The sequence below is a fragment of the Mustela erminea genome, chromosome 19 (genome assembly GCF_009829155.1).
Source record: "Mustela erminea isolate mMusErm1 chromosome 19, mMusErm1.Pri, whole genome shotgun sequence".
NCBI classification, from domain to species: Eukaryota; Metazoa; Chordata; class Mammalia; order Carnivora; family Mustelidae; genus Mustela; species Mustela erminea.
In genome coordinates, this window is record NC_045632.1 from 42,450,121 (window position 1) to 42,475,953 (window position 25,833).

At 55.7% G+C, this 25,833-nt stretch overlaps 3 protein-coding genes across 14 annotated transcripts; 2 read left to right on the plus strand and 1 right to left on the minus strand.

Annotated features, from left to right (window-relative positions):
* The first annotated feature begins 27 nt into the window (after positions 1-27).
* On the plus strand, positions 28-4,667 carry ELMO3 (engulfment and cell motility 3). Of its 3 annotated transcripts, none has more exons than XM_032323953.1 (20): positions 28-338; positions 467-507; positions 589-661; positions 871-921; positions 1,110-1,279; positions 1,366-1,465; positions 1,569-1,720; positions 1,812-1,890; positions 2,029-2,079; positions 2,168-2,290; positions 2,386-2,517; positions 2,622-2,723; positions 2,812-2,920; positions 3,029-3,165; positions 3,262-3,425; positions 3,534-3,601; positions 3,761-3,865; positions 3,974-4,056; positions 4,156-4,242; positions 4,331-4,667. In XM_032323953.1, exons 1-20 carry the CDS (start codon positions 261-263, stop codon positions 4,541-4,543), a joined length of 2,118 nt encoding a protein of 705 aa, XP_032179844.1. In that variant the 5' UTR covers positions 28-260; the 3' UTR covers positions 4,544-4,667. The 3 variants fall into 3 exon arrangements, with proteins under 3 accessions (XP_032179844.1, XP_032179843.1, XP_032179846.1); XM_032323952.1 differs by having other exon boundaries at positions 30-338; positions 3,534-3,646; XM_032323955.1 differs by lacking the exons at positions 28-338; positions 467-507; positions 589-661; ... (3 more) ...; positions 1,569-1,720; positions 2,029-2,079 and having other exon boundaries at positions 2,129-2,290; positions 3,534-3,646.
* A 1,876-nt stretch (positions 4,668-6,543) lies between these two features.
* Positions 6,544-23,161, minus strand: LRRC29 (leucine rich repeat containing 29). 10 transcript variants are annotated; one of them, XM_032324328.1, is made up of 8 exons: positions 23,064-23,161; positions 18,914-19,015; positions 9,753-10,745; positions 8,387-8,608; positions 8,119-8,262; positions 7,698-7,915; positions 7,504-7,615; positions 6,544-7,158 (listed from the first exon to the last, which is right to left on the minus strand). In XM_032324328.1, the coding sequence occupies exons 1-8, from the start codon at positions 23,085-23,087 to the stop codon at positions 6,931-6,933; spliced, it is 2,043 nt and encodes a 680-aa protein (XP_032180219.1). In that variant the 5' UTR covers positions 23,088-23,161; the 3' UTR covers positions 6,544-6,930. The 10 variants fall into 10 exon arrangements, with proteins under 10 accessions (XP_032180219.1, XP_032180218.1, XP_032180217.1 ...); XM_032324327.1 differs by having other exon boundaries at positions 6,544-7,194; XM_032324326.1 differs by having other exon boundaries at positions 6,950-7,296; positions 7,484-7,615; positions 8,393-8,608.
* A 29-nt stretch (positions 23,162-23,190) lies between these two features.
* Positions 23,191-25,784, plus strand: TMEM208 (transmembrane protein 208). Its single transcript, XM_032324347.1, has 6 exons — positions 23,191-23,319; positions 23,941-24,036; positions 24,900-24,959; positions 25,038-25,174; positions 25,342-25,426; positions 25,526-25,784. The coding sequence occupies exons 1-6, from the start codon at positions 23,314-23,316 to the stop codon at positions 25,661-25,663; spliced, it is 522 nt and encodes a 173-aa protein (XP_032180238.1). The 5' UTR covers positions 23,191-23,313; the 3' UTR covers positions 25,664-25,784.
* The last annotated feature ends 49 nt before the right edge of the window (positions 25,785-25,833 follow it).

The window sequence follows — 25,833 nt, forward strand, 5'->3', positions numbered from 1 at the left end:
CTTGGGGCGGGGCGGGGCTGCGGGAGTGGGGCGGGGCCGGCGCCTACCCACAGGACTCCAACCCGGAACTAATCTGGTCTCCCTCGGGAAGGCCGCGCGGCCCCTGGCCAGGAGCGGGAAACTGACCCGTCAGTGCGGGCCCCGGGGTCCAAGCTTTGGACAAGGAACGTCCTCGTTTTCGGAGACACCAGACCAGGCGCCCGCCTCGGCTGGAGCTTGGATGGTCTGGAAACTACAGGCGCCCTCGCCCTGGTTGGACCATGGCGCCCCCGCGAAACGTGGTGAAGATCGCGGTCCAGATGCCTGACGCCATCCCGCAGCTTATCCGGCTGGACCAGGTCACTCGGCCTGTCTGGCCTACATTCACCCCACCACCCACCTCCGGGTAGACCCCTTCCCCTCGGAACCCCCGGGGTCCTCCCCAACTCCTCCCCACACCTGCCCCATGAATGACCTCCACTTGCAGGCAAAGCCTCTGGCCGCTGTGCTGAAGGAGGTGTGCGACGCGTGAGTGCTGGCTGGCCAGGCTGGGGAGGGGCGTCGGGGGCCGCCCTCTACCTGTCTCACTGAGCCTTGGCCTCCTCGCAGGTGGAGCCTGGATCACTCGGAATGCTACGCTCTGCAGTTTGCTGATGGGCACAGGAGATACATCACTGAGAACGTGAGTCCCCCCACCCGCTAGGCCCATACCCCACTGTGCGACACCCCCGCCCCTTCTAACCCACCTGATCTTGATCCCTCAGACTCATCCCCATCTAGAATGTGATTTTTCTTTTCCTGACTCCCAAACCCTCCCTCACCAACAACCCGGATTAACCAATACTCAGACCCCTTCGATGACTTCTCTCCCTTTCTCTCCGTCTTCTCTAGAACCGCGCAGAGATCAAGAATGGCAGCATCCTGTGCCTCAGCACTGCCCCAGTAATGCCGTCATGACCCTCCCCTCATTCCCTGCCCTAGACTATGCTCCTTTGCCTCCCACCTTTCTCTCTGCCCATAGTGGGAGGGCCCAACCCCAGCTCCGAAGTGCCCCACCTAGTGGGCATCTGAGTCCCCGCACCTCCAGTTGCTGTTGTCCAGCCTCCCTCACCTTTCCCACCCCTGCCCAGGACCTTGAGGCTGAGCGGCTTTTGCATGGGCTGCAGAATGGGAGTCGTGAAAGGCGCCGCGAAACTCTGCACCACCTCGTCTTGCTGGCCCCAGATGTGACCTTTGCCCAGGAGGTTATCAGCCGTGATGGGCTCCAGAGGCTAGGCACCATCATTGAGGATGGGGATGAGTGAGCACAGGACTGTGGTTTGTGGTGGACATGGCGGGGCTGGGGGTCCTGGCCTGGACCCCACTCAGCCCCAGATGTCCCCCCAGCTTAGGAGAGGTGCTGACCCTTGCACTGAGGGCCTTCTTGGAGCTCATGGAACACGGCATGGTGTCCTGGGAGACACTCAGCATCCCCTTTGTTAGGAAGGTGGGTTGGCTTTTCTAGGGGCAGCAGGTAGGGCTGTGGGGTGGTGGCAAGATCTGGCCTTCCATGGCAGGGAAGTGATAGCAAGCCCCTACCCTTGTTGCAGGTGGTGTGCTACGTGAACATGAACCTGATGGATGCATCTGTGCAGCCCCTGGCCCTCAGGCTGCTAGAGAGTGTGACCTTGAGCAGCCCTGCCCTGGGCCAGCTCGTCAAGAGTGAGGTGCCACTGGATAGGCTGCTGGTACATCTACAGGTGTAAGTGGCTGGAGGTGGGGGTGCAACACAGGGGCCGGGCATGGAGCCAGACCCTGAACAGCCTGCTGATAGCCTCTTCTTCTTGCTCCAGGATGAACCAGCAGCTACAAACCAAGGCGATGGCATTGCTGACAGCCTTGCTGCAGGGGGCCAGCCCTACTGAACGTAAGGTGAGTGTCCCATCTGGTGAGGACTGGGGGATGGGAGGAAGGGCAGGAGCTGGTGGGTACTGCGCTCCATCCCGGGACTGCAGGATGGCTGCTCACGGGGGGGCTGAATCATCTAAGCCCCCTTCCCACTTACCCCAGCACATGCTTGACTACCTGTGGCAGAGAAACCTTCGCCAGTTCATCTATAAGGTAGGAAGGACTGGGCTAGGCAGACCCCTCCCCACTTTTCCTCCCCCAGTAAGCCTCCATTCACACCTGCGGACTGGCCGTTCTCCAGAACATCATCCACAGTGCGACACCATTGGGCGACGAGATGGCTCACCATTTGTATGTACTGCAGGCCCTTACTTTGGGGCTGCTGGAGCCACGCATGAGGACACCACTGGACCCCTATAGCCAGGTGGGTGCCTTGGGGGTATATGAGGCTGGGGAAGCTAGAGCATGGCCTTGGATCTGTGATCCTGACACCCCCTTACCCCACAACGACGACCCCAGGAACAGCGGGAGCAGCTGCAGGCCCTGCGTCAGGCTGCCTTCCAGTCGGAGGGGGAGTCTCTGGGCAGCGGGCTTAGTGCTGACCGTCGCCGTTCCCTGTGTGCCCGCGAGTTCCGAAAACTGGGCTTTTCCGTGAGTGACCCCTCCCTAGCTCCCCACCCTTGCCTCAACCCAGGGCTGCTGTTGTTCCAGAGGCCGGGGGCCCTTCCTGAGCTGCCGGTCCTGCTTCCCCCCAGAACAGCAACCCCGCACAGGATCTAGAGCGTGTGCCCCCCGGCCTGCTGGCGCTGGACAACATGCTCTACTTCTCCAGACACGCACCCAGCGCCTACAGCCGGGTCAGTACTTGGTTGGGGGGTGGGAGATGGCAGGGTCCCCCGGGCCTTAGCTCTGCTCCCATCCCATTTGCTTTTTCTGCCACCCCAGTTTGTGCTGGAAAACAGCAGCCGTGAGGACAAGCACGAGTGCCCCTTTGCCCGGAGCAGCATCCAGCTCACTGTGTTGCTGTGTGAGCTGCTTCGTGTTGGGGAGCCCTGTGAGTGGCACTGGGCACGGCGTGTCTGGGAACGGGGGACGGAAGGGCAGAGAGGGCCAGGGGCTGCACACGCTTTCTCCCTGAGCCCCGCCTGCCCCCCTGCTCCAGGCTCCGAAACTGCCCAGGACTTTTCGCCCATGTTCTTCAGCCAAGACCAGAGTTTTCATGAGCTCTTCTGTGTGAGCATCCAGCTGCTGAATAAGACCTGGAAGGAGATGCGAGCCACCCAGGAGGACTTTGACAAGGTGGACAGGGTGGGAGGGAGGAGACCCGAGCCAGGGCAGGGGCTGTTCTCAGTCGAGGTCCAAAGCGCAGTGCTGAGCAGAACTTGGTGGCCCCAGGTTATGCAGGTGGTGCGGGAGCAGCTGGCCCGCACGCTGGCCCTGAAGCCCAGCTCCCTGGAGCTTTTCCGAACCAAGGTGAATGCGCTTCCCTATGGGGAGGTGCTGCGGCTGAGGCAGACAGAGCGGCTGCATCAGGAGGGCACGCTGGCCCCGCCCATACTGTGAGTTGGTGGGCGAGGTTCCCCTTCCAGCCCCTAATCCGCTGCCCCACAGGGCTTGCCCCAGGTCTGTCCCAGTCAGCAAGGCTTCCTCTTGTCCCCCACCCCCAGGGAGCTACGGGAGAAGCTGAAGCCAGAGCTCATGGGCCTGATCCGCCAGCAGCGTTTGCTCCGCCTCTGTGAGGGGACACTCTTCCGCAAAATCAGCAGCCGGAGGCGCCAGGGTGGTGGAGCCCGCGGGGGGGGGGGAGTGGGGGTTTTGGGGGGGGTGGGCAGAGTGTGGCTGGGTTGGGGTCAGGGCCCCTCTCGTCACTCCCCTCTTCCCTTTCTGCTCACAGACAAGCTGTGGTTCTGCTGCCTGTCCCCCAACCACAAGGTGCTACAGTACGGGGACATGGAGGAGGGCGCCAGCCCACCCACCCTGGACAGTCTGCCTGAGCAGCGTAAGGAAGACAGGGCAGGGGTCCGGGTCAGCCACCTGCTCCCCCCGGACCACCCCCTGTCTGGGGACCGCCTGGGTCCCAGTGGTCAGCCCAGCCTTCTTCCTGCAGTCCCTGTGGCTGATATCAAGGCACTGCTAACAGGCAAAGACTGCCCCCACGTCCGGGAGAAGGGTTCAGGGAAGCAGAACAAGGTGAGTGCAGTGGAAGCCTGGGGCTCCTTCCCATCCACACCTGCCCTGCTTCCCCCACCCCCGCCCCACTCAGCGCTCTCCACTCCCTGCCTTCCCCAGGACCTCTGTGAGTTAGCCTTCTCCATCAGCTATGACCATGGGGAGGCAGAGGCGTACCTCAACTTCATTGCCCCATCCAAACGGGAGGTGAGCGTCTGGGCCAGGCTGAGCCAAGTTGGGCAGACGGGCCAGGGCAGAGATGGGCAGGCCCTCACAGAGCTGGCTCTGTCCCCAGTTCCACCTGTGGACAGATGGGCTGAGTGCCCTGCTAGGCAGTCCCATGGGCAGTGAGCAGACTCGGCTGGACCTGGAGCAGCTGCTGACGATGGAGACCAAGCTGCGGTTGTTGGAGCTGGAGAATGTGCCTATTCCCGAGCAGCCTCCTCCCATCCCCCCGCCCCCCACCAATTTCAACTTCTGCTATGACTGCAGCATCGCTGAACCTTGACAGTGAGGTTGGCTGTGTGCCTCAGCTGCTGGCATTGGTGGTGGTGAAGGGTGGGGGGTGGAAAAGCCCTGACACCCTGACCAGCAGAGGTTGCAGCAGAAATAAAGTCTGCTTGACTCCTGGGTGTATGTCGAGCCAGTTCTCCAACTGTGGGCCAAGCCTGCCTTCAAATTTAGCTGGCAAATGAGATGGGGCATCGGGGCAAGATCACTGCCTGGGGCCACAAACCTGGGCGGCTGTGGTTGAGGGGCTGGTCTTCTCCAGGAGGGGCTGGAGACAAGCTGACCCTCCAGTCCTTCCACCAGATGTGTCCTCAGCCTGTGTCAGTGCTGGGCCAGTTGAGGGAGAAGTGGCAGGGCAGAAGGTATTGCCCTAAGTGAATACCTTCCTGGGCCGCATTAACAGGGGCCTAGTTTCCAGAAGGCTCCTGACATCTGAACTCAGTCCTCAGTCCTGTTTGGCCACACCTCGTGTCCTTTTCAAGACTAGGAGGCCCTCTGATGAGAGACCTAAAGGGACGGATGTAAAGCCGGGTCTGTTTGGTGATGAATGGCAAACTCCGAATTCCAAATTTGTGCCCCCAGGTGGTGGTGGGATGGGGCTGATGCTAACAGGAGGGTATTCAGTGCTGGCAGCCTGGCGTTCTGATCCAAATCTAGCCAGGAACATGGGTGTGGAGGGGCCACAGCCAGGCAAGACCCCTGGGAGTGGAAGTGGCGAGGGGTGTTGGGCCCAGCTGGAGGTCAGTTTCAGAGGCTAGTAAACCAACCCACGGGCCCCACAGGGCATGCTGGAAGCTGCCACCTCTCTCTAACCTCCTCCATGCCCTTCAGTACTTCTCTTTCTCAGCACCTTCGCACATTTTCAAGTGTTAACCATCAACCTGTTACCTTGAAAACTGGTGAAATGGCATCTCCTTTGGACAATGCGCTTGGGGGAGCACCTGCTTCTGACTCAGGCCTCCAGGGCCCGACATGCCCACTCCTGTATTTGGAGCCTTCCCACCACACTTGGAATAGTTCAAGTTCAACTTGTTGAGTTCAGGATGGCAGCTAGGAGCGTGATCCCACATGCAGTTAACTCTTCTAATACCATCAGTTCTTCCTCCCCAGTGTCTCCACTCCCTTGTCCAGGCCACCAGCATCTTGGCAAGAATCTTCCTGGTTTCCTGCCTCCTGTCTTACCCCTACAGTCCTTAACACCCCGAGTGCTTCTTCAGACATGAAGCTGATGTGATTACACACTCACATACATGCTACCCCCATCCTGTATTTTTCAGTGTCTCTCTGTTGTCTGTGGGATGATGGTCAGTTACCCGCCTGAGCAGTAGAACTAGATGTGTTGCAGACATGTTGTGATTTAGGACGTCTAACAAAAGGCCTGTGGCAGGGGCACCTGGGTGGCTCAGTGGGTTAGAGCCTCTGCCTTTGGCTCAGGTCATGATCTTAGGGTCTTGAGATCAAGCCCCGAATCAGGCTCTCTGCTCAGCAGGGATCCTGCTTCCTCTTCTCTTTCTGCCTGCCTCTCTGCCTCCTTGTGATCTCTGTCAAATAAATAAAATCTTAAAAAAAAAAAAAAAAAAGCCTGTGGCATGCAGAGTTCTCTGTGCTTGACCCAAGCTGGCATCCTCCCTGAAGCCCAGGGGCTCCACCCTGCCCTCCCTGGCACCAGCTCTGGCTTGCCATGTGCACGTCCCTGGTCCTTTCTCGTTGCCCTCTTCCTTCCCTGCTGCTCCTTTTTCACTGACTTGAGTCTTGCCTTGATCTCCCAGCTCTTCGTTGCTCTCCTAGGCTCCCAGTTCCAGGTGCTTGTTTATTTATGCATACCCTGCACACTGGGCTGTCCCTCTCTGCTGGGTCATTTGCCTCCCCACCTGACCTGGGGACTGGGAGAGCTTTGGCACCTCTGAACCCCACATAAAGTGCACTGACCGTGGGCACTTGGGCAGCCATGCTAGCTGCTCCTAGAACTGATGGACAGATGGACAAAGAGGGTGGACAGATAGTTTCTCACAGCTGCTGTTGAGAAGTCACTGGCACAGTGTAGGAGGTTGGACTGGGGACCTCTAATATCCCTACCCAGAGATACTGTCCTCTTTTTTCTCCCTGATGACAGCCTTACCATATCCTTAATAAGTGTGGTCCTGGGGCCTGGCTGGAGGACATGCTTGGAGGCTCAGACAGGGGAGGCCTCTAGGCTTCTAGTCTCCCACCATACTGGGCAGGAAGTTAGGACTTGCTGGGGGTACCTGTGGGGCTTTGGGTCAGGTGTAAGGAAGAAATTGGCTATGTGCCTCAGTGCCTCTGGTGTTTGTCCACATTGTCCCTGGGCTTGGCTGGGCTGCTTCAACGGAGGTTGGTGGGAGGGGGCCCTGTAGTCTGAGAACTTCAGACAAGGAGGTAAGATCTGGAATTTTTAATTTTGTTTGGGTTTACAAAAAAGTCTGTGGCTTGGCTTCTAAAGCTTGGTGCTAGTAGGGCCCGGGTGAGCTTCTTACAGGGGACGAGACAAGGTGAGGTGCAGGCCTTGGGTGTGAGAAGTGGGCAGGGCAGGAGGCACAAGGTCTCCTCTGCAGCTCCTGATGCATCCTGGGGGCCTGGCCTCCAGACCCAGGCCTGGCCAGGAGAGCAGGAAATGGCATTTCCAGAGGCCTGTGGCAGCGAGGTATAGCTGGGAAGGGCTCCTGCTGGGCTCTAGGGCAGGCTGGGGCAGAAAGGCCCCTGGGCTGCCCTGGATTAGCCCTATACCCAGTCCTAGAAAAAGGGGTTTATAGCTTGGGGAAGAGGCTTTGGGGTATGTGGCAGAGTGGGGCAGAAGCACAGCGTCAAGCCAGGTCAAGAGGCCAGGACTGGGTCTTTGGGGGCAATGGAGGCTGAGGCCCAGGGTTGGTTACTGACCTGGCCCTAGAGCGTTAAGGTCAGGTCAGCCCCTCCCACATACCGGGACTGGATGCAGGTCACCTGGGGCAGCTGGGCTTGAAGGTGCCTGACGGCAGCCATGCTGATATGAGGGCACATGGCCACATCTAACATCCGGAGCTGCTTGCATGCCTGCCCGATGGTATCCAGGGTTCTGTGGGGAGGCCTCCGATGAGCGCAAGCCAGCGTGGGGACCCGGCCCAGCCCCTGTACCGTGGCATCGTCAGACAACTCACTGCTCTGTGAGCTGTCCGCAGCTGGCCAGGTTGAGGTGCTGCAGCCTGGGCCAGGAGCGGGCTGCTTGGGCCCAGCCCTCATCGCTGAGGAGGCTGCAATGACTTAGCACCAAGCGTTCCAGGCTGGGGCAGCCCCTGGCCACGGCCACCAAGCCCTTGTCTGTGAGTGCTGGCAATAGGCTCAGGGACAGCCGCCTCAGCTCGGGGAACTGGAGCACCTGCAAGGACGGGGGTGAGGAGTGGGGGGGTAGAGTATGGCACTGGAGCCCAGAGGCCTTTCAGGCTCTCCCACTAGCCCGAGGAATGGCTATACGTAGCAGAAGCCAAAGGGAATAGGTCATTTTCTAAGCAAAAAATGGGTTGGCCTAGGCCTGGCTCTGGTGCCAGGATCCTTGGTCTATTCACACCCCCAAGCCCACACCTTGGCCAAACTGGCATCAGTTAGTTTGTTGCAGGCTGTGAGGTCCAACTCCTGCAGGGCCCGCAGCATGAGCAGTGATGGGCCCTGTGGCTGGGCAGAAGGGTCCTTGGGGACCGAGGCCTGATGGTCCAGCTCTTGATGTAGCTGCGGGAAGAAGCTCCTGCTTCTCAGGTTCCTCCTGAGTTTGGCCCTCAAATGCTCCTAGAGAGAGACACTTAGGAGGGGCAGGAGGGCAGCTGAGCCCAGGGACCAACCCCCCTTCCCTGACCTGCACCTGGGGCTCCTGCGCAGGCTCCTCACTTGGTTCTCCCAGCCCCAGAAGACCCCAGTCTTGGAGCTCCGTGCACCAGGCCAGACGCAGGACAGAGAGGTGAGTTAAGCAGGTGCAGATGGCCTGAAGGGTCCTATTGGTGAGGGCCACACAGGAGGACAAGTCTAGCACCCTGAGGCTCAGGCCCAGCACTGGGATCAGAGAGAACACTGAGGCGTCCTAGGAGGGAAGTGGAGAAGGGAGAGACCAATGGGCAGGTAGCTTGTGCAGGTGTCCCTAGGAAGGTTCTGTGGATGTTCCAGCCCCACAGGCAACAGGGAGCTACCAGATGGTCCGTGGAGGGAAGCAACCATGTCCCTGTTCTGGTAACAGGTAGGTGCGGGACACCAGGAGGAGTTTGCTGGAGGCCCAAGGCCTGGACTGTCTGCAGTGGGAAGGGTGCAGGTGCAAGTTTCTAAAGTATCTGTTGTGCCTGTGCTCCCAGGCCCTGCGGAAGTTGTGGGCAGAGGCAGCCTTCTGGCCGCAGCTTAGTGGATCATCGATGGACACCTGGCCCTAGCTGAGCCAATCAGGTATGCTCCCTCCGGAATTTGAAGCAGAACGTGAAGTCACTATGGGGGTAGGGCTGCCACCTGCCAGGAGCAGGAGCTAAGGGCAGAGTAGAGGAAGCTGGTTTTTAAAGAGGTTTTAAGAGACACAAGAACGCGGGGCCCTGGGGAGAGCAGTTAGGAGACATATCGTGCTGATGGAAAGATGAACCAGAGCAGGATAAAGGAAACAGTTGTGGAGGAAAGAATGAGAGAGTTTTCAGGCTGGGAATGCCCTGTGCACACTGAGAGGCTGAAGGAATAATCCCCTGAAGAGGGAGGGACTGACACTGCCAAGTTAGGGACACCACCCAGAGGGACAGGGCTGAGCCCTGTTGAAGGGACTGGCCGCAGCCAGGACATGACCATGACTCCCACATCACATTCCCTTCTGTCAGACCGAGCTGAGCAACCTCCTTGTATAACTTCAGTATCCATTCCCTGCAGAACCCCCTTTCTCATCTTCCCTGCCTCCAGAACACCCGCCATCAGTGCCCCTACCCAGACTACAGGGGTCACGGAGCACTTAGTGTGCCAGCTTGTGGGCTGGGCCAGCCTGGTCCCTTGGACCTCCTCTGTCTGGGCCCACAGCAGGGGATAAGAGGAGGAGTGCCTGCAGGAGCACGGTCTTTCCAGGCTCCTTTCCCCTTGTGTCCTCAGTTCCTTTCTCATCACTGTTGCTTGGACATCGATACTGGGCAGTGCCTCCCTGCTGCCACGGGTGCAGCTCCCCCAGCCCCAGCCCTGCAGAGGAAGGAAGGGGAGGGTGTGCTCACCTTGAGAGAGGAGCAGTAGGCCAGGCTGAGGGAGGCCAAGGGGGCTGGAGCCCTGTGCCCTGAACCCAGGGCCTGGGCCAGGCCCTGCCCGCTCACCAGACAGCACTCTGCCAGGTCCAGGCTGCGCAGTTCCCGCAGCCCCCCCAGCGCTGTGCATCCCGCATCCGTCAGCCGCTGCAGCTTCCTCAGGCGGAGGCACCACAGGTGCCCCAGGCCCCGGCCAATGGCCAGGAGTGCGCCGTCGGCCAGTTCTGAGCAGCCGCTGAGGTCCAGGGAGGTCAGGCCCGACTGCAGACGGCACAGGGCGATCACAGCCTCTGTGGAGAGGTCCTGGCAGCCATGCAGCCTCAGCTCCTGCAGCTGCAGCCCGGCCACCCCGCCCAGGGCCTTCAGGGCCTCGGGGAGCAAGCCAGTGCCACTCAGGTCCAGGGCGTGCAGCCTACCAGCCCTCTCCTTCACGAATTGCAGCAGGTTGTGGAAGGAGAGCTGGGAGGGGGAGGAGTCTGGGGAGCCAAAGGAGCCCCGGGCTAGGCATAGTTCAAAAGTGAGGTGACAGTAGGCCAAGGAGAGGCGCTCCAGGTTGGGGGCACAGCTGCTGAGCCTGTTGAAACTGAGGTCGGTCAGGTCCCGCAGGCCAGCCAAGTTGAGCTCACACAGGCCACTCAACACCTGCCGGACCCGCTGCGCCGTCTCGGGCTGCGCGAGCAGCGTGCCTGATGTGAAGAGGCTGTGGCAGCCACTCAGGTCAAGGCTACGCAGGGCTGGGCAGCCCAGGATCAAGGCCACAAAGGAGGCCTCCGTGGGGCTGCCCCCACTGAGGCACAAACTCTGCAGGTGGGGGCCCAAGTGGTAGGTGACAGACTCCAGCACCTGTTGGGAAGCTGGCGAGCCATCCAGGCTGGTCAGGCTGATGCAGGTGACGCCCCTGAGGCCCAGGCTCTTGATGACCGGGAGGGAGGCGGAGGACACGGGGATGTTGTACTGCACATTTGTCTAAGGGGCAGCAGCAGGAATGGAGTTAGCCCTCTTGCCTCAGAGGGTGTTGGCCATCAGGTCTGGCGGCCAGTCATTGGCAGGTCAGGGAAGGGCCCTGTCACAGTGAGGACCCACTGTGGTGTGCGGTGTCGTGTGGTTGAGGGGGTGCTGGTGGGAAGTGGGAGGTGGGAAGACAAGTCACTCTGGGGCTCAAAGGAGGTGACTGTGAGGGGAGGGCAGGGAGGTTATCGACAGATGGGATTGGATGCCCGTGGACGGATGGGGACAGGGTGGGGAGCTGGCATGCTGGGCGCAGGGGGCTGGGGTGGCCTGGAGGAGGGCCAGCAAAGCTCCCAGGGGGCAGAAGGACTAAGTGTGCTGGATCCCAAACTCTGGGACCTTCCAAAGGTGGCCCTGAGACCTGTGGCCTCGGTTCCTTCTGCAGGGAGTCAGCTCAGCATTACCTAAGCAACCAGCCTCCCCCCACTTTTTCCAGAGACTATAAATAGCCCTCAGAACAGCTGAGGACATTAAGAAGCAAAGCAGTTGTCACTTCCCACCATCGTGGGTGGCCCAGGTGCCAGAGGTCTAGGGCAGGCAGTGAGGCCTAGGTCCCCTGGTGGCCTGAGTAGCTCAACCACTTGAGTGTTTGTGAAAAGGGGGTTGTGTGTGTGTGTGTGTGTGTGCGCGCGCGCGCGCGCGCACACGCGCGTGTGCATGTGTAGGGGTGCACCAATGTGTGTGGGCCCTGCAGGCTCCAGAGTTCAAGATGTGCTTGTGATCCCTGGGGCTTGTCTCTGGGGAGTCTATATTATCTGTCCAGGGAAGCAAGGAGATGCCTCCCATTTCTGTGGGCAGAAGCTAAGAGAATGAACCTTGAGGTGCCAAGAGTATGGGGCTGGCCCTGCTGTACGGCAACAGGGGAATGAGAACGGGATGGGGGGGTGTGCGTGTGTCCATGACTGATGTGGGGTGGAGCCTGGAGGTGAGCTCAGGGCTAGGTTGAGGCAGGGAGAGCCTGGCTTATCTAGGAGTTTGGGGAGCCCCCATTTTCATTGACTTGTCCCTGATTTTGTGCCAGAGGGAAGTTATAGCAGGTGTGGGGGAGGGAGACAAGGGCTTGGCTTCTTCTCTACCCCTGATGAATGGCCAGGCCACAGGCAAGCAGTACTCAAAGGCTGTTTCAGTACATCATCGTGATCCTGACACAGGAAAGCAAGCTCTAAAAATCCTGACCTGTCGGTTACTGCAAGAACAAGCTGATGTCCCCTGCTTCTGCCCCACGGAACGTCATCAAAAGGGATTCAGAAAGGTAGGATGACACATAAGGTGCACACGGGCAAGATACTTATCAACAGGATTCTCCCAGAAAGACACATGAAACCCATTCCTGGGAGGAGAAACCAGGCTGACTTCTGCCAGAGGGAGAAGCAGCTCCCTGTGGCTGTCATCATGGGAAGGAGTGTGTGGTAAGAAATGGGGGCCAGCTCCTGACCACTTCCACGGGAATGAGGGGTCAAGCCAAGCCCCCTGTCCAGACCCCATTCTTATTCCTGGGATGTGGTCCTTGTGGACTAAAGGTGCACTTGCCGCAGCTCCCCCTGGTGGACACTGGGAAGCAGTGGCGGGTGGGAACCCCAAGGGCCTGGCTGGGGAAGTGATTCAGGGGGATGAAAAGATCAGGGAAAGGTTTGAGAAAAAATGGCTAAAGCTGGCTGCCAGCAGAGGGGCCAGTCCAAGGATGGAGAGTGAGCCATGGCTGCAGGTGCAGAGCAGGGCCCGTTGCTGAAGCAGCGCCGCCCCTGCCCTCATGTCGTGTCCCCCACTCCCATCCCCACCTCCCAGGCTCCACCAGCTGCTGTCCTTTGCCCTCCTTCCTGAGCCTTGAGGGCCAGGAAATGTTCTCATGTTCTCCCCTTCTCCCACTGCCTCCCTATGAACAAGGCTGGTGAACAGCTGAGGGGGAAGGCACTGGCAGTCAGCCTAGAGGCCAAGTCCAAGGGCAGACTAGTGGCAGGAAAACCCACGAAACTCAGGGGCAGGGCCTGGTCTGAAGGACTTCCAGCGGCTATTGGGAGATGTGAGAGAGAGAGAGAGAGAGAGAGAGAGAGAGAGTATGTGTGTGTGTGTGTGTGTTGAGATCTGAGACTGCCTCCCTGCTCCCCATTGTTTTTCTTGATGGGGAGGGGGCAGCCTCTAAGCCATCGCCCAGGTAGTCTGCCCTGGACTCAACGCGCAGAGCTCAAGAGTAGCCCTTTAGGGATATTGATCGTCTGTGGGGAACAGAGCAGCAAGCAGAAGCAGCAGGCTCCTGGGTCACTGTGGTCTTTGGCCCCAGCGCAGGAAGGTCCCCCTCCCTAGGCCCTAGGCAGATGCTTCTGGAGCTCCAAAGGAGGACTGCAAGGTTATCTGCTCCAGCTTCAGCTGCCCTATTCACAGAGAAGCCAACCAGCCCCCATCTCGTCCTTCTCCGGAGCTGGCCTCTTAGGACTAGATGCCAAGTCATTTGGGAAATGCCCAAATCTGCTAAAACGGACACATAGCCCTTGACTGTGAGAGGCCAGGGTTCCACTGCACCTCATGAAGCCCTGAGCTGCGATGGCAGACTTAATGTGCAGGCTTGGAAAGCCATCTGCTAGAGGAATGGCTCTCCTGTTTGCTGGCATAGGAATCCAGAGCTAACATGCCTGTTCTCCAGAAGAAAATATATGCCCTGGAACCCAGGGCCTTTGTTCTCTAGAGAGGAATTAGACCTTGGGGGTCATTTCCAGAGGCTCCTCTGGGCCTCTATAAATACCCCAGGCAGGAGAAGGGAGTGGAGGGCAGAAGCTGAACTGTCCGGAGTTCTTCACAGTGCCCAGCCCAGTGGCAGGCAACCAGGGCTCTCCCCGAAAGGGGCAGAGCCTGTGTGTGTGTGTGTGTGTGTGTGTGTGTGTGTGTGTATCTGGGGGAAGGTTCTGCCTTTGTCTACCTTCTTATTTGAGAAGAGATAGGATTAAGTGGGAGCAAGTCAGGGGGAATAAGAAGTCACCCATCCAGCAACCTAGCCTGGCCTGGTGAGGCATACACTCCAGCCATGCTTTGGTGAGCCAGAATCCTCCGCAGCACCGACTAGCAGGAAGTGCTAATTTCTTATCCACCTGCCCATATCTGGACCCTGGGAGATGGTTCCTGCTAGTAAATCCTGCAAATTGCTCTCTGGGACATGGTGGTGGTGGGGTGTCCACAGAGCCCCAGATGCCCTGTACCTGTGGCCTGTCCTTCAAGGGCTCCCAGCCCAGGCGGGGCTGAGTTCTGCTGAGACACTAAACAGGTGTCTGTGTCTGGAGCTCACAGTTAGCTGGAACAGCCCGAGGGCTAAAATGGTGGCCGACTCTACCATCTCAAACTCCGCCCTCCACCTCACTCTCCTATCCCATTCCAGTCTACTCCTGACTGCCCACTTTGGCTTTCCCCTCTCCTTCTTGGCTGGACTCCAAGAACCTCTCCCCTGATTACCTTTTCTGGGGTCCTGGGGCCCTGCCCCCGTCATGCTGCTGTGCCCATTCTTCTTGCCTTGCCAAGATGAGTCTGCTGCCTCCTCTGGGTCTGCGCTAAGGGTACAGAATTCTGCCCATGGAAGCCTTAGTCTCCCCTCTTGTCTCCCCCACTACCACCTCCTCCCCTGGCTCTCTTCCCCGCTTCTCCAGGTTTCTCTCCAAGCCCACCATTCTCTCCAGTCCCTGATGCAAGGGAAGCACCATCCCCTTACTCACATTCTCAGAATTCTCAGAGACGAACTGTTCTGTTTCAAAAAGAAGCTGAAGTCATCAAGTAGGGAAGGCCCTCCCTTTGCCATGTTCACATCTGCCAGCCAGCGCCCCTAACCACCTTCCCTCTCCAGGCCCTGGTCCCTGCTGGGCCTGCTTTCTCTACCTGCTGGGCCTGCTCCCAGCTTCTGGCATAGGAACGGGCAGTCCCTGCCTTTCCACTGCTTCTTCCTCCGTTTACAAATACCTCAGGGTCATAACTAACAAAAGGCCTCCCTTGATCCTGCCCCACCCCCCACCACTCCTGCTTCTCCCCTTTCCTCTGCCAGCAGGCCTCCTGGAAGCACGTGGGCCTGCCCACACCACGCTCGCCACCTTGTTAGACCTCTTGCCTCACCCACTCACCCCTCCATCACTCCCCCATGGGACCTCTCATTCCTGGCAACAGCTTCCCCTCAGCAAAGTCACCAACATCTGGGGGCTCCTCTACAGACCTCCCACAAGTGTCCTTTCTGCCGTGCCACCTGCTGTGGATGGCCAGTCTCCCCCACGCCCCCCCACTCTCTCCCACTGGGAGTTCTGTGGCTCTGCCTGCCTGGCTCTCCTCCTACCTTCTAGCCTGCTCCCCATCAGCCTCTTTTGGGGCCACCAAAGAAGAGAGAGACCCAGTCCATAGAGGAGTGAGTTCTTTACTGTACATTCTGCCCCACCACACACACACACACACACACACACACACACACACACACACACACACACCCCTCCCTGATCTTTTCATTCCCTTGAATCACCTTCCCCACCCACTGGGATGGATCGTCCCACTCTCCTTAAATCTGAGAGGGAGCCAGGCCCTTGGGGTTCCCACACCCTACTGCCTCCCAGTGGCCACACACGCGCTCATGCGCGCACACACACATGCGCATGTATACACTCTCCGCTGCACCCTGGCGGACTGCACTCCATCACATCCCAACTTCTTTATTTGCAGTCCACATCTTTTTCCAGAACACAGACATAGAGCCTGGGACCTCGCCAGATACATGGATGCAACATACTTCCTTCTAAATTCACTGTCTGATCCCCTAGTGCTGCTCCTTCTCCTGAGCTCTCACTGCCTTCTACCAGGTCACCTGAGTCAGAGATCTGGGAGCCGTTCTAGACCTTCCCTCACTCCCTGCCTCCAGTGAGCAAAGTCCCTTGCATCTCAAGCCCCTCCACTCCCGCCTCACTGCTCCTGCCCCAGGTCAGGGTCCTGCACTGTTGCTCGGAAATATATGACAGCAGTTTCCTCCTTATGGGAGTCCTGGCCCCCGGTCTTTCTGGCTATCTGGCCTTTGTACTGTCACCAGGTGGTCCTTACAAAAGGTGAACTGATCGTGCTCTTCAGACCCCTTGGTGGTTCTCCATTCCACGGGATGGAGGCTGAGCCTCCCAGCCAGAACCTCCTCACCCCGGCTTTCCCATGCCCGGGTCCCCTCCTCCCCCGCCCTGAGAATGGCAACTTCTAATGCTTGTCTCACGCTGCCAGGCCTCTCTGCTTGCTGCTTTTCCTGTTTGGTCACAGTGCTGGGGCGGTAGGGGGCTTGGTCTCACCGCTCACCTACTTCTGTTCTTTAGCAGATATGTATTCCTCTTTCTAGGCTCAGCACAAGCATCCCCTTCTCCATGAAGTCTCTTCTGAATCTTCTCGGCACCCCTGTGTCCACACAAGACTCCAGTGCAGTGCCCCTACTCACTCTTCTTAGCTCAGGCTTCCCTGCCTCTCACTACCTGTTCTCAAGCAGTGGAGGAGTGCTGTGCCTCCCCGAGCCCTGCAGCCCGAGTGGCCAGCCCAGGGCCCGGCACAGACAGCCAGCATCCCTGTCTGAGGGAGCGAGGCCTTCTGAGCGGCTCTGGTAACTCTCCCGCTTCCTTCTGCCCTGTGACTATTCCAAGCCTCTGTGCTGAGGCCTTGGCCTCTACTTTTCTTGTCACTCCCCAAGACAACGTGGCCTCCAGATTCACCCAGCCCAGAGACCATTAGCCTCAGAGGAACTTCCTCAGCAAACCGTTCCACACTGCCACCGGCTCCCCTCCATGTCCCAAGCCAGAGAGGTGCCATCCTCCCGACCCCAGCCCAGGCCAGGCCTTCTGTCACCCCAGGTGGCATCTGCCCTTTCTCCTGTCTCTGCTTCGAGCATTCACATTCACCCCTCCTCTGTGACTCTCCTCAGCATACGAACACATTTGAAATCTATCACAACGAAAGTCCTTTGTGGAGTGCCCTCAACCTGTCATTACTGCCCTATTTGTTTCCTTCCTCTCGTGGAGAAGTTTCTTGCAAAGGAGGTCACTCTCTACAAGCCCTTTCTTAATCTCATTCACTCTTCCACCCACCTGGCTTTTGCCCCTAGATGCCAAATGTTGCTGAAGTCACTGGGGACCTCCCTGGACATCAGACATCAGGGACACTCTCTGTTCTTTATCTTCTGGACTCTTCATGGGATTTGTCACTGTCAGTCATCCACTCGACACTGTAAATGCTCTCCACTTTTGATCCCTGGGACTTCCTCCCAGGAGGGGCCTCCTCCCTTCCACGCCCTTGGACTGGTTTACTCTCCTGGGGTATTCTGCGGCCCCGCTGTTCCTATGGCTCTTCACGTGCTTTCTGGGTGGGGGATGTTGCTTGGATCCATGGTTTCAAGCTCCACCCATTCCTGAATGGTACCCAACTCTGCATTTATTACCAAGACCCTTCTCTTGAATTCCTTGCTCAGAAACCCAATGACCAACTGCATCTCACCATCTAGATGTCTCACACTTCAAATTTTCAACAGCTCCAAATCAAATTGCTTTAGACACTGAGGTCAATGACACTGGATAGATCACGTGACAATAGACCCTACTTATATATACACATTTAATATGAGACAGAGGAGTCGTCCCACGCAGCAGGGAAGGGGAAGAGTATATATAAATGGTATTAGGGCTCTTTGAAAACTAATCAGTTTAGCTTCTTACCTGAGAGAATAGATCAAAATGACCTTTACAATTAAAAAATTACTATAAAAATTCAAGCCATGAAACAGAAGAAACACTTGTGAACCTAAAACCTGTCTGAAAAAATAAGTCTAATAAAAAAAAAAAAACAGAAGATGGGGCGCCTGGGTGGCTCAGTGGGTTAAGCCGCTGCCTTCGGGTCAGGTCATGATCTCAGGGTCCTGGGATCGAGTCCCGCATCCGGCTCTCTGCTCAGCAGGGAGCCTGCTTCCCTCTCTCTGTCTGCCTGCCTCTCCGTCTACTTGTGATTTCTCTCTGTCAAATAAATAAATAAATAAAATCTTTAAAAAATTAAAAAAAAACCCAGAAGAGATATCTGAGTGTATATCAAATCATGAAGAAGCAAGGGGTCTCTAAATTTAAAAAGCAGTGGAAGAAGTTAGAAAGCAAAAGATGTTCAGAATCAACAACATAGAAATTTAACCTCTGAGTCTCAGAAATAAGCTTGTATCCACATCTCAAATACAGAGGCAAATATGTTAGGAATATATTTCAATAAGTATGTAAAAGATTCATCTCTTTAATATATAAAAGGTTCATACAAACGGATAAGAAAAATACTAAGATGCCAATGGTTAAATGGATAAAGAATAGAAATAAATAAGAGAGGGAAATATAAATGGCCAGCTAATGAGAAAACTGTTCAACCTCAATAGTGATCAGAGAAGTCAGAATGAAAACAAGGAGCTGTCACCACTTGCCTTTCAAACTGTCACAGATGTCTGCATTCACTTCCAAGATGGGCTGTCTCCCCACATCCCGACTCACCCTCTCCAGTCCACTCAGCACTGGAGTTCCAACACATCACACCATGTCACTTCTCTGCCTTAATATTCCTTTACAGGCTCTTGGATGGTAATTGGGCCCCAACAGGAGTGCCAGCTTGTGGTCTGACCCACTCCCCCCACCCATCTCCCACCCCTTCTACGCACATCTCAGTTCTAGTCTTAGGGAACTTGTGTGGTCATTTCCAGAGCTATTTCACACCTTGGTGCCTTTCCCAGTGCTGTCACCGGTTCCTGGGAGACCAAGCTTCCCCCTCATCCTATTCCATTGGGAAGTCTTCCTTCCCTGATGCTGCTGGTCTCCTTTGGACGTCCTTCTTCCTGTTCTTGGTGCACCCTTCATTCCAGTGTCACAGCACCAAGCACACGACATCACCAACCCTCATGTACTTGCTTTTCTCCTTCACTGGACTGTGAGCTCCTTGGGGCAAGGGATTATGTCTTACTCATCTGTAAAGTCCTAGCACTGTACCCAGAGTCAAGTGTGTATGAGTGTCACATATATATATGTATGCATGGATGAATGAATGAATGGACGACATACGAGCAGGGCCATGAGCAAACCGGAGTGAGAGACAGCTGAGAATGGGCCAGGTGAGGCTGGCCACCTTACCTCCCGAAGGGCATTCTGGGCTGCACAGTACCAAGCCCGGCTCACGAGGGAGGCCTCTTTCTGATCTGACAGAGGCAGAAACCTCAGAATATGTGTGAGCATCTGAGGGAAAAAGACAGGGCATTGGGAACTATTAGAGCTGGGGGTCCTTGGAAACTTCTCCAGCTAATAGTGCAGTCAGTCTGAGGGGACTGGAACACTGGCTTCTAGTTCATCTTGAGTCCTAAGCTTCATGGGGTCTTCACTTCCCCCTCTCTAGCCTCCAGGCATCTCTACTGTGAACAAACCATTCCTGAGTCTTCCCTGGATGCAGGTTTGTACTGACTGATAAAAAGCAAACTTCCCGCTCAGTTTGGTAAAAAGAGCCTGGGCATTAGGACCAGATAAACCTAGTTCAAATCCTTACTCTTGTCAACTGACCTCTTTGAGCCTTGTTTTTCCTAATCTGTAAAATGGCAATGGTAGTGAGGTTTAAATAGGTTGTGCAAGAATTTAATAACATAGTAAATGGTCGGAGCGCCTGGGTGGCTCAGTTGGTTAAGCATCTGCCTTCGGCTCAGGTCATGATCCCAGGGTCCTGGGATTGAGTCCCGAATTGGGATTCCTGCTCAGTGGGGAGCCTGCATCTCCCTCCCCCTGCTCTTGTGCTCTAGCACTGTCCCTTTCAAATAAATAGAATCTTAAAAAACAAGACATAGTAAAGTGTCTTGCCTAAGACCTAGGACAGCAAGTCAGGTATCCTCCTCTGGTCTTTGGAAACCATATCCCTTCCTCCTGCCCTCAAAGCTCAGGCTATGGGTCCTCCCTCTTTCCCCATTTTCTCCACTGTCAACTCGCCTTCTCAGCTGGCTGTTATGATCCCCAATAGGACCCAGCTCAGGCTTTCACTGCACCTATGCTCTGTAAGGCTGGGGGTCATGAGGTTGGAGGTCCTACAGGGAACTGGGGAGGGAGCCACTTGTGAGGCCAAGAATGATCTAATATTAACTGTTCTGGAATTTTCCCTCTTGGACTCTTGTGACATTGTGTTTTCTAGAGCTCCACTCTCCCAACTCCAAATGCCCTGTTTCTGGAGTCTTCTGTGGCTCTCCTGGCTCAGACCCGGTCTTTCAATCTGTTTACTTCCTAGGATAATAAGTTCATTTGCATGGCTTCAGCAGTTACCTCTACAGGAAAAACCAACAATTCAGTATCCCCATATTGTCTCACCATTCATGTGCTAGTCTAGTGTTGCCAATCGTCCACAGGATCCATCATCTAAATGATTTACTATCACTTTCATCTCAACCAAATTCACATTCTCAGTCCAAAACATCCCTTGCTCCCAACTTTCCAGCACCTGAGCTTCAATGCCACTAGTGCATCTTGCCTGAAGATCCTGATAATACTGCAGACTCTTCATGCTTTTCTGTCTCTTGCTGTCAGATACAGGTGTACAGCACAGGCTTAGGCCAGGATAACTTAGATTCATTCAAATCCCAGCTCTAGGAGCACCTGGGTGGCTCAGTGGGTTAAGCCTCTGCCCTCAGCTCAGGTCATGATCTCAGGATCCTGGGATCAAGCGCTGCATCAGGGGCTCTGCTAAGCGGGGAGCCCGCTTCCTCCTCTCTCTCCGCCTGCCTCTCTGCCTACTTGTGATCTCTGTCTGTCAAATAAATAAATAAACCTTTAAAAAAACAAACAAAAAAAACAAACAAATCCCAGCTCTACTACTTCCAAGCTGTGGGACCTATATGACCTCAGGCAAGGTAACCGACCTCTCTTGAGCTTCCGTTTCCATTATACACACACACACACACACACACACACACACACACACATACACACACACATATTATGATGTGCTTGACACTTAGTAGATGTTCCATAAGTGCTTGCTGGACTGCTGTTACTAATATTTCTACCTTTAAAATTTTAGCACCTCAGGAGCCCAGATCTTTATCACCACACACCTGGATTCTTTCTACAATCTTCTACCTAACCTCCTTGCCTCCAGGCTCAGCCTTGCTAGTCAATTTGCACACAGTGACAAGGTTAATTTTCCTTAAAAAACAGCTTTTACGGGCACCTGGGTGACTCAGTGGGTTAAAGCCTCTGCCTTTGGCTCAGGTCATGATCCAGGGTCCTGGGATCGAGCCCCATGTCAGGCTCTCTGCTCAGAGGGGAACCTGCTTCCTCCTCTCTCTCTCTCTCTGCCTGTCTCTCTGCCTACTTGTGATCTCTGTCTGTCAAATAAATAAATAAATAAATAAATAAATAAATAAAACAGCTTTTAGTCTTAGCACATCCCTGATGAAAACCTTCAGGGTACAGGGTATCCAGTACACTCAGGACAAAATCTCTACTCTTGGGTCAGCAAGACCCCCAAGCAAGTCCCTGCCAGGCCCTATGCCTGACTGGACCCCTGATTCCAGAGCTTCCTCAGTTCAGGCTTCCCATTGTCCTACAGCCATACTATGCCTATTACCTTTTGCCTATGTAGGCCTTTTTCCAGGAATGCCTTTCCTTAACCTTGACGTCACCAGCCCATTCTAACCTCTTCTTCTTCTTTTTTTTTTTTTTGTTCATTCTAACCTCTTCTTCCTTTCTTTGATCCCTAACACACAGAAGTTACTTAGCCAATAGTCATTAGATTGAATTAAAGATGGATAGTGCTCTATCTCTATTTTCACCAAAGCCCTCTACCTCAATTTTCACCGAAGGTTTGCCCAGGGAAGAAGTGGGGAAGATAAAGCAGATCACTACTGAGAAGACTGGGGAGAACCGCCATCTGGGTCAGGAAAGCTAGGCATGGGGAAGAGAACACTGATGAGATTGGGACTGACTAAGCCCCCAACCCCAGGGGGAGGCAGGGAAGCCTGTCTGAGCCAAGTTAAGACAGTGGCCATCCTGTCTTCTGGGGCTCAGCAACCAGCCCAAAAAGCAACAGGAGAGGGCAATAAACTGTCCTCACTGAGGGGAGGGAGCATGGCTCTTTGAGTTGAGAAAGGGGGTAGCTTTTCTAGAGGAAAGAGGAGGCAATGGTAAGGATGGAGTCACCATCCCATTAATCCTATCCTAAAGGGCTACTACTAGAGATATGACTGGTTATTCCTGGGATCTATGTAGTAGACATCCTCTGGTGCCGGATGCCATGGTAGGTGGCTAAAGGAGGTAGAAGCTGACCTATTCTTGCTAAGGGGAAGAAGCACCGTTCCAGGGCTGATGAGGAAAGGGTGACCCGGGTGCCTGGGTGGCTCAGAGGGTTAAGCCTCTGCCTTTGGCTCAGGTCATGATCCCAGGGTCCTGGGATCAAGCCCCGCATCGGGCTTTCTGCTCAGCGGGGAGTCTGCTTCCCCCCCTCTCTCTGCCTGCTGCTCTGCCTACTTGTGATCACTGTCAAATAAATAAATAAAATCTTTAAAAAAAAAAAAAAAAAAAAGGAAAGGGTGACTTGTCTCCCGTGGACCACGGGAGAGGGCTGCCAGCTTTCAAGGCAAAAGGGACAGAGAGGCCATCCCAAGAGGCCCCTGGGAACAAAAATCTATTCTCTCTCTCTGGCCAGTGGCGGCAGAGTGGCCTTGCTCCAAACTAAGGAAAAGGAGCAAACATCCCATTGGGTGAAGGAGGTAGGGACAGCCATCACTACGGACTGAGGGAGTGGGGAGCAGCCCTGTCCTAGGTGAAGTAATCCAGCGACTGTGCTCGGAGTTGATTGACGGGTTAATCCGTCTCCCACCGCCAGGGGGAGGGGCAGCCGTCTTTCTGGGCAGAGGGAATGGAGTGATCATCCCAAGGGGCCAAGGAGGAAAAGATCGGTTACCCCTTGGGGACGAGGGGATGGAACGGACATCTTCCAGAACTGAGGGGGAGGGGTGGCCATCTCTAGAGAAGGGGGTAAGCAGAGACCCTGTCCTCGCTGAGGTGACACGGCAGCCATCTCCTGGGGCCAATGGGTAAGGAGAGAATGGTTCCCCCAAGCTAAGGGGACGGGATGGCCCAAGGCGGGGCCGTTACCCACAGCCTGCAGGTCCTACGATCTCGATCTCGCGCAAGTAGTTTCCGCCAGGCGGGCGGAGCCGGGCGAGCTGTCTGACAGCCCCTCCCCACAACCTGGGACCCCAAGGGCGGAGCCTGTCCCAAGCCGGGCCTCAGGGCGGCCTCCTCTCACCTCCAGGGGCAGCGACTCGGCCATCGCATCCCTGCCGCCTCCGCCCCCGTGCAAGGCCTTCTGGGAAGTGTAGTCCTACCGACTCTGGGTGCGGGGAGGGACTGGGAAGGAAGTGGACCCTCCCCACTTCCGTCACAGTTGTGACGATTTGCGTCTGCACCGGAAGTGCCTGTACTGCCGATGTGGTACCTACTGACCACGGTTTCGGTCGCTCTCCCTTGTTTTCCTCGCTGGTTGTTTGCGTCGCGCCATGGCGGTAAGGAGGGCGGATAGGGCGGGGTTCGCAACGGCAGAAGATTCCCGGGTCCGGGAGACTAAAAACAGAGGAAGGACATCGAAGGAAGCGGATCTGCCAGAGGGGGGCGCCATGCGGTGGCCAGACCATTCTAGAGCTAGCGGGGTGGGAGGAAATGGAGCCGGCCCGTCGCCATACCAGAAGTAGTGCGGGAGGGGAGTGGGCGTCAGTACCAGATTGTACCAGACCTGATAGGAGACCTTAGGGGCTTGTGAAAAGGGTGGGCGTCAGCCAAGATTTGGAGGGGCGCACTATTCAGTGCCACTCAGGAGCTCCCCTCGAAGGGGTAGTCAGCCCAAAGCTGGGTCTCAGCAGGAGAGCTGGGAGATAATCAGCCTAGTGTTGGATTGTTCCAGGGTGAGCAGGAGGCGATCATCGGTAAAGGTGTTGCACAGATAGTGTCAGCCCTAAACAGGGTGGACTGGAGGAGGGGTGGGCATCCCAAGGATTGTGATAGATTTGAGCACCGTGGGGACCTGGCTTAGGTGCAGGTTTAATTCTGTACCTGACCAGACTGGGGAGGAGGGTGAGGAGGACCCTGGCTGAGGAGGGCTCTGACAGCATCTTACCATCCCTCTGCAGCCCAAGGGCAAAGTGGGCACGAGAGGGAAGAAGCAGATATTTGAAGAGAACAAAGAGACTCTGAAGTTCTATCTGCGAATCATACTGGGGGCCAATGTAAGTACCTACCTCCTTGCCTACCCGAGATCCCACAGTCAGCTCTGGTGTGTATGTGTGCGTGGCGGGGGTGGTGTGTGACAGCCATGTGTAGTTTTCAAAACTGGAATTAAAAAGAAATGAGAATGGGGCATCTGGGTGGTTCGGTTGTTAAGCGTCCACCTTCAGCTCAGGTCATGATCCCAGGGTCCTGGGATCAAGCCCCGAGTTGGTCTCCCCACTCTGTGAGAAGCCTGCTTCTCCCTTTCCCACCCTGTTGCTTGTGTTCTTTCTCTTCCTATCTCTCTCTGTCAAATAAATAAATAAAATCTTCTTTTTTAAAAGATTTTATTTATTTCTTTGACAGAGATCACAAGTAGGCAGAGAGACAGGAAGGGTGGGGGAAGCAGGCTCCCCGCTTAGCAGAGCCCCCGATGCGGCGCTCCATCCCAGGATCCTGAGATCATGACCTGAGCCGAAGGCAGAGGCTTAACACACTGAGCCACCCAGGCCCCTCTAAATAAATAAAATCTTAAAAAAAAAATAAAGAAAGAAAGAAAGAAATGAGAATGGGTCCGGGCACAAAGAAAGTGCTGAGTAGTCAAAACAAAACAAAATAAAAAAATGAAAGGAGGGTTTGAGAGTCAGATGGACTTGAGCCCAGTCCATCCCACCCCAGATACACAGGGCCTTCTTTCTTGGGCTGACATATCAGAGGGGATTCTGGGTGCTCAGAACTCAGGGAACAGACCCCTTTCACCCACCAACCCTAAGAGAAACAACTGTCTCTTTCCACAGCGTGGCCTAACTCTTGGTCAGAGTCAAGGAAGGCCCGTGGTTTAGGGTATCTTTTGATCACAGCCTGATCGTATATCTGCTTACAGGCCATTTACTGTCTTGTGACCTTGGTGTTCTTCTACTCATCTGCCTCATTTTGGGCCTGGGTAAGTGTCCCCTATCCTGGGAAGTGGATAAGCGTATAGCATTTCTGGCTGGCCTTTGATACCATTCTTTTTCTGCAGATGGCCCTGGCCTTTAGTCTGGCAGTATATGGGGCCAGCTACCACTCTATGAGCTCAATGGCACGGGCAGCCTTTTCTGAGGATGGGGCCCTGATGGATGGTGGAATGGACCTCAACATGGAGCAGGGCATGGCAGAGTGAGTGTCCCCCGCTGCCAGCCCAGGTGAGCGGCCCCAGGGCTGGGGTGTTGGGGCCCAGATAGCCCAAGACCCACAACTGCCCACAACTTGAAGAGGGTGGAAGGGAGATGAACTGGGGCCCATGTACTATTTTTTGGCCCTTTCAGCCTCTCTTCTATCCACAGGCACCTTAAAGATGTGATCCTACTGACAGCCATCGTGCAAGTGCTCAGCTGCTTCTCCCTCTACATCTGGTCCTTCTGGCTTCTGGTGCGTGGCTTGTAGGGCTCCCAGGAGGGGGCTGGAGCATCTAACCCTTCCCTTCTTTCATTTCCTGTGCCTGGCTTCAAGTTCCCTTTTCTGTCCTAGGCTCCAGGCCGGGCCCTTTATCTCCTCTGGGTGAATGTCCTGGGTCCTTGGTTCACGGCAGACAGTGGCACCCCAGCACCAGAGCACAATGAGAAACGGCAGCGCCGACAGGAGCGGCGGCAGATGAAGCGATTATAGCCAGTGACATTTTGGCCACAGGCTGCATGTCCCCCTGCCAGGAGCAAGGAGGGCCTAGTCCAGGGCCCAGAAGCAGTCTAAGGTATAGGATTGTTGAATAAATGGCTCAGAATATGGCTAATGGCTGTGTGGGTGATAATGGAAGGGCGAGGCAGGAAGAGACAGTCCTT